Source organism: Ranitomeya imitator, chromosome 7 (genome assembly GCF_032444005.1).
Source record: "Ranitomeya imitator isolate aRanImi1 chromosome 7, aRanImi1.pri, whole genome shotgun sequence".
Lineage (NCBI taxonomy): Eukaryota > Metazoa > Chordata > Amphibia > Anura > Dendrobatidae > Ranitomeya > Ranitomeya imitator.
Window position 1 is genome coordinate 224,596,376 of NC_091288.1, and position 14,839 is coordinate 224,611,214.

The 14,839-nt window shown below is 48.0% G+C and overlaps 1 protein-coding gene across 3 annotated transcripts in view; it reads right to left on the reverse strand.

Annotated features, from left to right (window-relative positions):
• Nucleotides 1-11,836: 11,836 nt before the first annotated feature.
• BICDL2 (BICD family like cargo adaptor 2) overlaps nt 11,837-14,839 on the reverse strand; it is a 41,286-nt gene continuing 38,283 nt past the window's right edge. For all 3 annotated transcript variants that reach the window (XM_069735188.1, XM_069735187.1, XM_069735189.1), the window contains exons 7-10: nt 13,982-14,119; nt 13,766-13,896; nt 12,754-12,874; nt 11,837-12,424 (exon numbers count right to left, since the gene is read on the reverse strand). In XM_069735188.1, coding sequence (XP_069591289.1) covers nt 12,269-12,424; nt 12,754-12,874; nt 13,766-13,896; nt 13,982-14,119 — 546 coding nt within the window. In that variant the 3' untranslated portion in view covers nt 11,837-12,268. The remainder of the gene's footprint in view (nt 12,425-12,753; nt 12,875-13,765; nt 13,897-13,981; nt 14,120-14,839) is intronic.

Here is a 14,839-nt window from a genome sequence, read left to right on the forward strand (position 1 = left end):
GATAAGGACCAGCGTCATATCCCGGTATATAAATAAAGATTTAACAGTAAAAGACCGTAATTATCACGTATAATAAAGTAAATGTGCAAAGAATGCAATACAAAAGGTGCTAGTGCTGATAATGAGGGTCTGATATAACCAGGGAGCTTACCGCCAGATCGTGTCCTGTATCTTTCCCTCCCGCCCAACGGGCGCCGTTTCGCTGCTCACTTCTTCCGGGGGCGTCTTATAATGCTAGATCCAGTCTCTCATGATAGCCCCGTCGACAGCGGGGAACCCATGTCATTTGGGGCGATGTTCTCTTGTTCCCAGGAGAGGGAGAGGAGGTTCTCGCTGGGGCTATGCTTGTATTGTGGTAAGGTTGACCATTTTATTAAGCAATGCGAGGTTCGCATAAGGAAAGAAAAAAAAAGGCCAGTCAGAGTATCCCTCCCGTTTGCAGTGCATTTTTACGGTCACCAGGAGTTTCTTTTTCTGGTAGTTCTACCTGTCGTGGTCATTCAATTGATTTTTAAGTGATGGTGGACTGTGGTTCTGCACTTAATTTGATTGATCAACAATTTCTAGACAAGTATAAGATTGATTCTGTACCTTTATCATGCCCTTTTCCTGTAGTGGCGATTGACAACACTCCTCTAGAGCATGGGTGTGTTTCTCGAAAGGTCACCGGGTTTCCACTCACTGTGACTATGGAACATCAGGAAGCTTTAGATTTGTTTGTACTTGATAAATTGCCTTTTCCAGTTGTTCTGGTATTACCCTGGTTAAAGATGCACAATCCTGTACTGGACTGGTCATCAAGTACGATAAGATGCTGGGGTCAGAAGTGTTATGGGAAATGTTGTGATGTTCACATTGCTGCTGTTGTGAAAAGTGAGCTACCTGAAGCCATTCAGGAATTCTGGAAAGTATTTTCAGAGGTGGAGTCACAAGCTCTACCACCTCATAGAGATTACGATTTACGATTGCGCTATTGAGTTTGTCCCAGGTGCCACACTTCCTAAGAGTCGTTTATTTAATCTGACAATTCCCGAGAGGGAGGCCTTAAAGGAATAACCTACAGGCTAGTTTAGCTGCAGGTCATATAAAACCGTCTAAGGGTACCGTCACACAGTGGCATTTTGATCGCTACGACGGCACGATTCGTGACGTTCCAGCGATATAGTTACGATCTCGCAGTGTCTGACACGCTCCTGCGATCAGGGACCCCGCTGAGAATCGTACGTCGTAGCAGATCGTTTGAAACTTTCTTTCGTCGTCTAGTATCCCGCTGTGGCGGCATGATCGCATGGTGTAACAAAGGTGTGCACGATATTGTATACGATGTGCGCATAGTAACCAACGGCTTCTACATCGCACATACGTCATGAAATTATCGCTCCAGCGTCATACATTGCAAAGTGTGACAGCAGTCTACGACGCTGGAGCAATATTGTTATGATGCTGGAGCGTCACGGATCGTGCCGTCGTAGCGATCAAAATGCCACTGTGTGACGGTACCCTAAGTCCCCTGTGGTTGTAAGATTCTTTTTTTGTAAACAAAAAAAATGGGGTCTTAGGCAGTGTCTGGATTGCAGGGAGACTAATAAGATCACGGTGTGCAATCCTTACCCCTTGCCGCTAATTCCGGATTTGTTTAACCAATTAGTAGGAGCCAAGTGGTTATCTAAGATCGATCTCCGTGGGGCATATAATTTGCTGCGTGTAAAAGAAGGCGATGAATGGAACACAGCCTTTAATACCTCAGAGGGTCATTTAGAGTGTCTAGTTATGCCTTTCGGCCTTACAAATGCTCCGGCATTCTTTTAAAATTTCATTAACGACATCCTGAGGCCGTTGATCAGTAGGAGTGTGATTGTTTATTTGGATGATATTTTGATCTACTCGTCCGATCTGGAGTCGCATTGGCAGAGAGTCCGCGAGGTTCTACAGATTCTGAGAGAAAACACACTCTCTGCTAAACTGGAGAAATGCAAGTTTGCAGTACAAAAAATTAGTTTTTTGGGGTACTTTATATCCAGTGATGGTTTTGAGATGGACCCGGCGAAGGTTCAGGCACAGGAAGGAGAGGATGGGGTGCATCCTTGTGCGTTCTTTTCTAAGAAATTTTCAGAGGCGGAGCACAACTACGATGTTGGGAACCGAGAATTGCTGGCTATTAAGCTTACGTTTGAGCATTGGCGACATTTTTTGGAGGACGCTAGACATCCTATACAAGTCTTTACTGATTATAAGAACCTGATCTATCTGGATGCTGCTAAACGTTTCAATGCCCGTCCAGCTAGGTGGGCATTGTTTTTTGCCCAGTTCCATTTCTCTGTGACATATATCCCTGGGACATAGAAAGTTAAAGCTGATGCTCTGTCTTGTAGTTTCTCCCCAACGGTTAATACTGAAAAGAAGGAATCTATTCTGCAGAGAGGGGTGGTGGTGGCAGCATTAGATCCTGAGTTGGAAAATGGCATTCTCAAAGCCCAGGATGTGGCACCAACTAACATTCCATATGGGGAAACTATTTGTGCCTAAAGCCCTGAGGAGATCTTTGTTTACGGAATGTCATGTGTCTCGTTTGGCAGGTCATCCAGGGATTGCTGAAACAAGAAAGTCGATTGGTCTGATTTTCTGGTGGCCGGGGTGGCTAAGAGAAATTGTCAAGTGGGTGCGTCAGTGTACCGTGTGCGCTAGGTCTCAGGCTTCTCATGCCCTGGCTGCAGGGTTGCTTTGCCCTTTGGAGGTTCCTAGTTCACCATGGACGTATCTTGCAATGGATTTTATCACCGATCTGCCGGTCTCTGAGGGTTTTTCTGTCATCTGGGTTGTTGTGGACCAGTTTAGTAAGATGTGTCATCTGGTCCCATTCAGTAAATTACCCTGCGCTAAGATACTTGCGAGGGCATTTGTGGAAGAGATTGTCAGAGTCCATGGTGTTCCCATGGACATTGTCTCAGATAGGGGGCCACAGTTTGTGGCTCGCTTTTGGCGTGCTTTTTGTGACAGACTTAAGGTTCATTTGTTATTTTCATCAGGTTATCATCCGCAGTGCAGTGGATAGACCGAGATGAAGAACCAGGACATTGAGCAGTTTTTTAGATGTTTTGGAGCAGAAAATCAGGAGATGTTGTCGGAATATTTACCATTAGCTGAATTTGCTCTCAATAATCATACGTCTTCTTCGGCTGGGTGTTATCCTTTTCTTTTGTTGTACTGGGAAGCATCCATCTTTTGGTCCTTTTTCTAGGATGGGGGCACCGGTGCCTGAGGAGGAGAGTTTTTCTGGAAATTTGGAAAAGGTTTGGACCAGTGTGCGTCATAATCTGAAACAGGCTAATAGGAGGTCTAAGAAATATTTTGACAAGAGATTAGAAGGGAGGCGAGGTTTGTTGTTGGGGACATGATTTGGTTGTCCTCTAGGAATCTGCGTTTGATGATCCCTTCTAAAAAGTTGGGGTCAAAGTTTGTAGGACCCTTCAAAGTGGTTCAGATTGTCAACTCGGCAGCGGTGAGATTAGACATTCCTTCGTCTTGGAAAATTAATTCAGTTTTTCATGTATCTTTTCTGAAGAAAGTTGACACGCCAGATAAGGTGGCTATGCCGTCTGCTCCTCCAATTGAGGACTGCGAGTTTGAGATTTCACGCATTCTTGATTCCAGGTGACACAGAGGAGGGTTACAGTATCTTGTGTCCTGGAAGGGTTTCAGTCCCGAGGACAATTCCTGGGTGAAAGCTGTGGACGTCTCAGCCTCAAGGTTAATTAAGGCTTTTCACAGGAGGTTTCCGAATAAGGCCCGGCCTAGAGGATCCAGGGGATCCTCGTTAAAGGGGAGGTACTGTTAGAATCTGTTTAGTTTGTGACTATTCACCATTTTCTTGTGGTGTTCTGGCTGCTGCTCTTTTCCCTCTGGTGCTGGGTTTGTCTTGGGTCAGGTGATTGTATCACTCTTTATGAACCAGCACCTGCCTCCCAGTCCTTGCTGGACAACAGTGTTAATCAGCTTTAGTTCTGGCTAGGTGATTTGCTTTGTTTTCTGTGTGTATAATTTGTGCACTACTGGGACCTCTGGTTATGCTAGTCTTAGTTTCTGTTTTCAGTTGGTATCTGCAGCCTTCTCTGAGTTTTCTCTTAGGAGTTGACCCGTTTTTGTACCCAGTCCTTAGATCTTTTAGGGACCTCCTTCCCACTATGTATAGGTCTTCGCTTGAGATTAACCTAGGATCATCGGCGGGTCTTTTCGCAAGGAATGGGTCGCCCACTCCATCGTAGGGTATCAGCCTAGTCATAGTGCAGGGTCAGTTTTCCCCCTTCTACCCTAGTCCTGTGTTGCAGTTCCGTAACAGGGATCTGTTTGATCATATACTGACCCCTGTGTACAGAGGGGATCTGTTTGTACACAGGGGTCAGTATATGATCAGAGGGGATCTATATGTACACAGGGGTGAGGATATGATCAGAGGGGATCTATATGTACACAGGGGTCAGTATATGATCAGAGGAGATCTATATGTACACGGGTCAGTATATGATCAGAGGGGATCTATATGTACACAGGGGTTAGGATATGATCAGAGGGGATCTATATGTACACAGGGGTCAGTATATGATCAGAGGAGATCTATATGTACACGGGTCAGTATATGATCAGAGGGGATCTATATGTACACAGGGGTTAGGATATGATCAGAGGGGATCTATATGTACACAGGGGTCGGTATATGATCAGAGAGGATCTATATGTACACAGGGGTCAGGATATGATCAGAGGGGATCTATATGTACACAGGGGTCAGTATATGATCAGAGGGGATCTGTTTGTACACACGGGTCAGTATAGCACACCTGATGCAATCAATAGAGACTATGTATACAGAAATATCTTTATTGGAAAACTTAAGCATGTATGTACTATGGCCGTCGTCCAACACCCCACACAATATGCATATGAGACAAGTGACAAGCGGAGGTCACCAGTCTATGAACAGGTGAGACACATAGTAACATAGTAACATAGTAACATAGTTAGTAAGGCCGAAAAAAGACATTTGTCCATCCAGTTCAGCCTATATTCCATCATAATAAATACCCAGATCTACGTCCTTCTACAGAACCTAATAATTGTATGATACAATATTGTTCTGCTCCAGGAAGACATCCAGGCCTCTCTTGAACCCCTCGACTGAGTTCGCCATCACCACCTCCTCAGGCAAGCAATTCCAGATTCTCACTGCCCTAACAGTAAAGAATCCTCTTCTATGTTGGTGGAAAAACCTTCTCTCCTCCAGACGCAAAGAATGCCCCCTTGTGCCCGTCACCTTCCTTGGTATAAACAGATCCTCAGCGAGATATTTGTATTGTCCCCTTATATACTTATACATGGTTATTAGATCGCCCCTCATTCGTCTTTTTTCTAGACTAAATAATCCTAATTTCGCTAATCTATCTGGGTATTGTAGTTCTCCCATCCCCTTTATTAATTTTGTTGCCCTCCTTTGTACTCTCTCTAGTTCCATTATATCCTTCCTGAGCACCGGTGCCCAAAACTGGACACAGTACTCCATGTGCGGTCTAACTAGGGATTTGTACAGAGGCAGTATAATGCTCTCATCATGTGTATCCAGACCTCTTTTAATGCACCCCATGATCCTGTTTGCCTTGGCAGCTGCTGCCTGGCACTGGCTGCTCCAGGTAAGTTTATCATTAACTAGGATCCCCAAGTCCTTCTCCCTGTCAGATTTACCCAGTGGTTTCCCGTTCAGTGTGTAATGGTGATATTGATTCCCTCTTCCCATGTGTATAACCTTACATTTATCATTGTTAAACCTCATCTGCCACCTTTCAGCCCAAGTTTCCAACTTATCCAGATCCATCTGTAGCAGAATACTATCTTCTCTTGTATTAACTGCTTTACATAGTTTTGTATCATCTGCAAATATCGATATTTTACTGTGTAAACCTTCTACCAGATCATTAATGAATATGTTGAAGAGAACAGGTCCCAATACTGACCCCTGCGGTACCCCACTGGTCACAGCGACCCAGTTAGAGACTATACCATTTATAACCACCCTCTGCTTTCTATCACTAAGCCAGTTACTAACCCATTTACACACATTTTCCCCCAGACCAAGCATTCTCATTTTGTGTACCAACCTCTTGTGCGGCACGGTATCAAACGCTTTGGAAAAATCGAGATATACCACGTCCAATGACTCACCGTGGTCCAGCCTATAGCTTACCTCTTCATAAAAACTGATTAGATTGGTTTGACAGGAGCGATTTCTCATAAACCCATGCTGATATGGAGTTAAACAGTTATTCTCATTGAGATAATCCAGAATAACATCCCTCAGAAACCCTTCAAATATTTTACCAACAATAGAGGTTAGACTTACTGGCCTATAATTTCCAGGTTCACTTTTAGAGCCCTTTTTGAATATTGGCACCACATTTGCTATGCGCCAGTCCTGCGGAACAGACCCTGTCGCTATAGAGTCACTAAAAATAAGAAATAATGGTTTATCTATTACATTACTTAGTTCTCTTAGTACTCGTGGGTGTATGCCATCCGGACCCGGAGATTTATCTATTTTAATCTTATTTAGCCGGTTTCGCACCTCTTCTTGGGTTAGATTGGTGACCCTTAATATAGGGTTTTCATTGTTTCTTGGGATTTCACCTAGCATTTCATTTTCCACCGTGAATACCGTGGAGAAGAAGGTGTTTAATATGTTAGCTTTTTCCTCGTCATCTGATGGTATACGTGATGAAGCAGTCTACTGCAGGGATATGAAGTATAAGGTATAAGTGCGTGTGTAATAAATATAGCGCATACCCCTTGGCTACAAATCACCGGCACTTTTTCTTCCCTGCATCGCTATGCTACGGAGAGGTTCACCGGCCCTTGTGGTCTTTCTGGTTTGTAACTGTCACTGTCACTGTCACTGTGACGTTTAGGGGGGGTTTCCTTGCGTTTGGCTGTATTCTTACAGGTTTTGTACAAAAAAAAAAAAAAAAGAGCATGAACCGCACATCCCAAAATCATACGTTGATCTAAAGCCGCTAGGCAAAAATTTATATACTGAACATTGTTGCTGTGGCTTTGTGCTGGTGGGGCGGCGCGGTCTGGAGTCTTGGGGACTCAGTCTTGCAGCATGGGTGCTGTGGGGCAACAGGCCGTCCGACCTGCTGGTGCATGGCCGCTGTGGCGGTGGGCGCCGCACGGCTCTGCTCCGTTAGGGCGATAGGACCCACTACGAGGTTTGCCGTGAAGGGGCAGTGGGCTTCATACAGTCTGATCAGAATGTTAAACTGAAAACCTCATATTCAGTTGTACTAATTTTTGCCTAGCGGCATTAGATCAACGTATGATTTTGGGATGTGCGGTTCATGCTCTTTTTTTTCTTTTTTGTATTCTTACAGGTGCTTTGTAGCTGATGAGCGTAACATCGTGCAATGCCTCAGACGAGGACGGAAACATTAGGTCTTTCACAGGAACCTAAGTGTGAATAGATTCGTGGCCTTGAGGTGTAGAAACAACATCGACAAAGTATATCGCCTCACTGACTGAACACTTTCTTTTGTGGTACAAAAAGAAAAACTGCGTCGTCCGTAGCAAAATCATCTCCATGCTCACTGTCAAAGATCACAGCCAGGGGGTCTCACTGATCCCACCTAGCTGCTTCCATTACAGGGCCCGGTATTGGAGAAATAACAGTGATCGTATGGTATATACACCTCCGATTTGATCTCAAGAAATGTGCATCTCCCTGATACGGTCACGACCCCCGCCCTGGAGTGGCCTTATGGATATTCATTTTCTATGACGTCTCAGATTTGATCGCAGCCCCCCGATACGGTCACGACCCCCTCCCTGGAGTGGCCTTATGGATATTCATTTTCTAGGACACCTCTCCTTTTTTGAAGTTGCATGGGAGACCAACTTACAGATCGCCTCACAAGATCACCTTAGTGCCCACAATTTGTGGCTCCCACAATACCGCCTCCCTCTGGGATTTGGGCTTTTCCGGGGGTTTACTCACCATGACCAAAAAGGTCTGAAACTCCTGGCTAAATGTAGCAAGAAGTGATGCTAAAGCCCCAACCTCACTGGAACCCTCTGGGACCGCAGGTCATCCAGTCACCAACCTCAAAACCTCCTTGGCGCTATAGTGGGGCAGCCCTCACCCATTTCTCCCATTCCTTCTGCTGCTGAATGACCTTTTCCACCCATCTGGCCATAGCGTGGGCTGGGGTCTCTTCCATGTATTGCTGTAGCTATGGTATGGGGGCCACTCTGCCATATTGCCACCTGCACCTTGAAATCAGGTTCCCGTTTCGGGATTTTCGGGATCTGCGGTGGAACCTTTGTATTGGGGTCAGGCTTCGGATCCTGGGCCTGCATTGGGATTTCCTCTGGGGCCTCCACTTATCTAAGTCAACCCGTTTGCACCTCTTGCTCCAGCTGCGCCATCTTCCTTTTCCACTTAGCCCATCTGGGCCCACCGCAGAGCGCGATGCCATAGCATCAGCCATCGCTTTCAATGGTTAAGTTGTAACGGTCTGTCTTATCTTGTTGCTTCGCCTCCTCACTCACCAACATTGGCACTGGCCTGCTCTGCCGTAGGTGTGATCTTTCCTTGCTCTGTCCATTCTGTGGTTGGGCTTCTTTTGTTTCCCTTGCCCGTTTCCTGGGAGTCTCCACCTGTTCTCCTTTGTTTGGGTAAAACGGGCATAGTTTCTTTTTCTTACGCCGCGCCCATTGGGGCTGGCACCACTCACTACAGACCGTCCTATTTGAAGGAGCCACTTCGTGCCAGTCCACTTCTTACGCCCACGATTGCCGGGTTGGTCTTACTATTTCGCACCACTCACCGCCATCTTGCAGTCTGTGTCCGGCGCCATCTCTGTTTTCACTGGATCCTTCCCTGCATACATCAAGTCTTCTGGATGCATGGTTGGATCCTGCCCTCTTTAGTAAATGAAAAGTGGCCGGTAACAGTAGATATGAGGGAGCTGCTGTCCAGTTTCGCTCTGGCAATTTACAGGAAAATAGTGTCCCAGTCCCAGTGGACTTGCAGGTGTTGGGAGCATCACACTCACTTGTAGGCCTCAGGCCTCCACTGTCTCCAGGCCTCCATCTTCTGGAGCAACCACTGACAACTCAGGGGACACAAAGTTTATTGCAACAAGCAAATGTTTAATGGTCAATTCAAGTTCATCAAGTTGTACCATGCGGGATAGGGCACAGCACTTCTTGCTCCTTCCTTCGCACAACTCATCTTCAGCCCTACCACTAGTTCCTCCTGGACTATTCCCAAGCCCATTGACTCATTCAGCACCAGGGATTTCTTCTCCATTTCCGCAGTGCACCTGGGACCAGCCACCTGCCCTACACATGATTCCGCATCCATTGTCCTCTGAATTCCAGAGGGCACGATGCGTCCATCAGCCCAACTGAGCTTTGTGCTCCTGACATTGCTGGAATCTCTGCAAGGGATACCAGTATGGCCTCCCACTGTCTTGCTGGCCCTAGCAGTGCACTGCACTTGAACTTAACCTTGTGATGGCACTTCCCTATCTGAGTCCCTACCAGGAATTGTCTTCTTTTCAGTAGCACTAGACCCAACATTGGGCTCGTTCCAACATTAACTGTATCTTATCCTAAACATCAAGCTAACCACAGTAACCATCCCATGAGAGCGTGTACTAAGCCTATTCTTATCTTATGCCCTAGTCTGTGTCTCACCCCATGCTGGTCACTGCCAAATCACAGTCTATTACAATACACACTAAAACCACCATCCATAGTTCACATTTCAGATGGCACTAATATATCTACATATAAATATACAGTATATAAAATGCACGACCTTATTTACATTACGCGATTATTGTCTTTATGGACAGGAACAGGGTGATACAGTCCACCTCCTTACACTGCCACCATCCTTCCCTGACCTCAGCGCTGGAGGATCCTCTACAGATCCATGAGGGTGGGGGGTGATCACAGCAGCTCTGGGGGCGACTGACTTCCCGCGGTAAAATTCAAGCAGAAACTCTCCGAAGACTCCCAAGATGAATGGAGGCCAAATTGTGGAGATGAAATCACAGGATCTCCGATGTGATGTGGACTCGGCCTGAGGAGGTTCCCGGTGGAGAAGCTTCTGATGTCAGTAATGTGACGTTCAATGATGCAGCTCCCACAGATCACCGATTTCAGCTCTTCACAACCCAGAAAATGTCCGGACTCTCAATCTCCAGGAGAATTTGCTGCTTTTTGAGTTTTTTTTAAATTTTGAAATAAAATCCTGATCTCATTGGGAGATTTGTCCAATAAATTTGATTTATCCTGTAACGGTCGATGATTGGACATTGTACGCCTGCAGGGTTCAGGAAAATCCGAGGAAAAGAACATTTGTGTAATGATTTGGAAATTGGTATATAGACAGGGCAGTATATCACCAGGGACCACATATACACACACACCATATGCTGGCTCACTCCCCCCCACCATTCACCTGCCTTCCACATGCATGGCGCTAGTTGCCTTCCTGCTCATTCTCTCTGCCCTCCATGCGCATGGTGCTAGCTCCCTTTAGCCTTTCCCTTCACTCACGACACTCCCTCTCCTACATGCATGCTCGCTCACCCCCCGCCCTCCATGCATGCTCCCTCATTTCCACATGTTTAGTGCTCGCTCCCTCCCTTTCCCCCTACCCTCCGCACACAACACTCCCTCCCCTGCCCTCCATGCATGCTCGCTCCCTCTCCCCTCCACATGGGTAGCGCTCGCTCCCTCCATTCCCCTCTACCCTCCGCACACAACACTCCCTCCCCTGTCCTCCGTGCATGCTCGCACCCTCTCCCCTCCACATGGGTAGTGCTCGCTTCCTCCCTTTCCCCTACCCTCTGCACACAACACTCCCTCCCCTGCCCTCTATGCATGCTCGCTCCCTCTCCCCTCCACATGGGTAGCACTCGCTCCCTCCCTTTCCCCTACCCTCCGCACACAACACTCCCTCCCCTGCCCTCCGTGCATGCTTGCACCCTCTCCCCTCCAGATGGGTAGGGCTCGCTTCCTCCCTTTCCCCCTACCCTCCGCACACAACACTCCCTCCCCTGCCCTCCATGCATGCTCGCTCGTTCTCCCCTCCACATGGGTAGTGCTCACTTCCTCTCCCCCTGCCCTCCGCACACAACACTCCCTCCCCTGCCCCTCTATGCATGCTCGCTCCCTCTCCCCTCCACATGGGTAGCACTCGCTCCCTCCCTTTCCCCCTACCCTCCGCACACAACACTCCCTCCCCTGCCCTCCATGCATGCTCGCTCCCTCTCCCCTCCACATGGGTAGTGCTCACTTCCTCTCCCCCTGCCCTCCGTACACAACACTCCCTCCCCTGCTCTCCATGCATGCTCGCTCCCTCTCCCCTCCACATGTGTAGCGCTCGCTCGCTCCCTCCCTCTCCCCCTGCCCTCCTCACACAACACTCCCTGCCCTCCATGCATGCTCGCTCCCTCTCCTCTCCACATGTGTAGCGCTCACTCCCTCTCCCGAAGCCCGCCGCACACAACACGCCCTCCATGCATGCTCGCTCCCTCTTCCCACCACATGTGTAGTGCTTGCTCCCTCGCTCTCCGCACATGTGATGTGCAGTCGCTCACTGCTCCACCTCCCTATGCTCTCCGTGCATGTGGCGCTGGCTCCTTCCCTCTCTTTCCTTCTGCCCTCCATGCATGTGGCGCTCACACCCTCCACATTTGTGCTGCTCGCTTCTTCCATCTGCACCCCCCTCCAGTCCACTCCTCACTCTGCATTTCCATTTATTACAGGCATGGAGACATTATAAAATAGTCCTATATATTTATATACATAATGAACAGTATATACAGAAGTGACTGTACAGCCCGGCAGACAGCCGCACGTGGACGCAAGCTAGCTCCACCCACAACCGGGTGAGATGTGGAGGGGTGTATGAGAGCTGGACTTGGCCCCTGTAGGGTGACAGAAGAGGCAGCTGATACAACCCTCTGGTATAAAAGCGAGCACCCGGTGTCAGATGTACCGGCGTTTGGTTCTGCTGGGTGTAGTAGTCAGGTGGGATTTGCTGTCCTCTCGCTGGGGGTTGGATGGTCACAAGGGCCTATCCAGCTCTGTGCAGTCACTCGTCGGGGTGAGTGACTCTCCGAGCCATGCTCGATTATATGGTGGGAGGTTGTCCCTGATCCTGGCCATTTCTCCAGAGTACGCTGAAGGTTCAGAGCAGCCTCTCATCTTAATTCCTCTTGAAGATTGAAAAGATGCTGTTACCGCCATCTCGCGGTCTTCGTCGGCTGTCTCTTCTGGTGGGGGTGGATGGTGCAGTTTCGATCGTCCTTTCCTGCTCCCTTTGGGACTTCAGCTGCTGATTGATAACAATCTGCATATCGTCCTGTGGGTAGAACAGAAAAAAGATCAGTTGGATAGAAAAGAACCAAGACTCTCATGGACCTCTCCACTGGGCGCAGGTACATGGGCGCGTTGCCTTCCAATCTGTTGCCCGCATGGTATCTGCCACCCATACGAGACCACTTAGTACAATCCCATAATCGCCTTCTAAGGGCAGAGGTGGCATCCTACATACTGTGCACCACCCCACCACTCACTACGTCCAATTGATTTGCAGAGAATTAAGTGCCCCAGCTCCAAGGTTCTGCTGACCCTCTAATCCCAGAGCTTCTTTAGACACTGCCCAGATAATGCACCATGTCCTGGTCTCACCTGCCAAGCCTCCAGCTCCTGACTCAGTATCACCTTCTGTTCCACTGCGCTTAGGAGCTGACGACTCATTGACTCCTTCTCCAGACGACATTTTGCCAACTCCAATTCCAATTCTCCTTTTCTGTAGAGGATAGAAGGCATTTACCTGGTCAGTCTGCACCACCAGTAGTAGACAAGTTACAGAGGAAGAAGTGATATGTGTGTATTGTGACCTTATTCATTCTCTGCCCCCATCACCAGTTATCCAGGCCCCTGCCATCTGCTCATACGACATCCCCAAGTACACAGCATCTGCTCGTACGTCCTGGGCACCCGCCATCCGCTTGTAAGTTGTCCTGGGCACCCGCCATCAGCTCGTACGTCAACCCTGGCACCCACTATTAGCTCGTCAATTGTCTCGTGTACCCAGCAGCTGCTCGTACATCGGCATCTGCCAACTGCTCATACATCGGCACTGGTACCCACTAGCTGCTGAAACATCCCGGCCACCTGCCATCTGCTCGTACATTGTCCCGGGCACGCGCCATAAGCGGACATCGGCCCCGGCATCTACTCGTATGTTGTCTCGGGCACACGCTATCCACTCATACGTCTTCTTGGGCACCCGACAGACACTTGTACGTAGTCTTGGGCACCTGCCAGCTGCTTGTATGGCGCCTTGGGCACCCACCAGCCGCTTGTATGGCACCTTGGGCACTCACTAGCCACAAGAACTTTGTCCCAGCCACCTGCCATCTGCTTGTACATTGTCCTGAGCACCCGCAATCAGCTCGTATGTCAACCCCAGTATCCACGCGTACATCGCCTCAGGCCCCTGCCCTCGACTCAGACGTCTTGGACACCCGCCAGGTGCTCATACTTCATTTTGGGATGCCGCTCATATGGTGCCTCGGGCACCCGCCATCCGGTCATATGTTGTGTCTGGCACCCGCCATCCTGTCATACCTCATCCCACACACCCGCCTTCCCATCAACATGATTTTATTCTTTGTTGCCCATTGTGCTGACTTACTTCATAATGGCTTCATCACGGTCGGACACTGCTTGTCTCAGAACGCTGTCGCGGTCATTCTGCTGTAACATTTCACGAAGTTTTTGAAGTTCTTCCTGCAAAGATTTGATTTCTATATATTGAAGGTTGAGCTGTGAAGACAGAGGAGATGAGATGTGGACACCATGCATATATACACATGTCTGTGCCATGTTACAGTCTGATAATCGTACTTACCAGATCTTGGAGCCTCACAATCTCTACCTCTTTTTCCTTGATCAGTTCTTGCTCTCTTTGTATTTTGTATGAGGTCATGTGACCAGTGGTTTCTGTTCCTTGTCCTCCACACTGAAGCGAAGGGTTCAGCAAAGTGCTCTGGAATGAGAATGTAAAGCACTTTTATTTTCAGGACTCAAGAAGGAGTGCAGTGTTCCACTAGTGGGCACAAACTGGATTTCATGTTATTAAGAGGGTCACAGATACTTCTGAACAATTACTACACAGTTTTCGGGTACTTTGAATCAGATACACTTTATAAAGAACTTGCAGACATCAATGGAGAAGCTTCACTTCAGGGCATCTTTCTATGGGACAGAACCGCAGATCTGTCTGGTTTCTTGAAATTGTTAAAGAAGTTATAAGGAGATAATGCCACATACTCGTAAGGACAAGTAGCTATCGAACCATGCCACCAAAACACCCACCTGCTAACTTGACCAAGCGTCTCAGCCACCAGCCATAGAAATTATCCACCTAGGTACCCAATGACTAACCTGAGAAAAGTCGCATCTGAATATCTTGCCACCGAACCACCAACCAAGTGACCTACCTACTTAACTGTCTACTAACCTTACAAACCACTAACCAAGCGAACCTTCAGATAGACAACCCACCTGCTAACCTGACCACCAAATGTGCATGTCATGAGACACAGAACTGATTCTTTAGCTATCCTGGAAACCAACCTACCAACCAAATCACCAACCAAGTGAACGCTCAACTAGACAACTAATATCCAAAAAGACCCACCTGCTGATCTGTCCATCAACCCACCAACCATGTGACCCACCAATCGAGAAAAAGACACACCTTCCA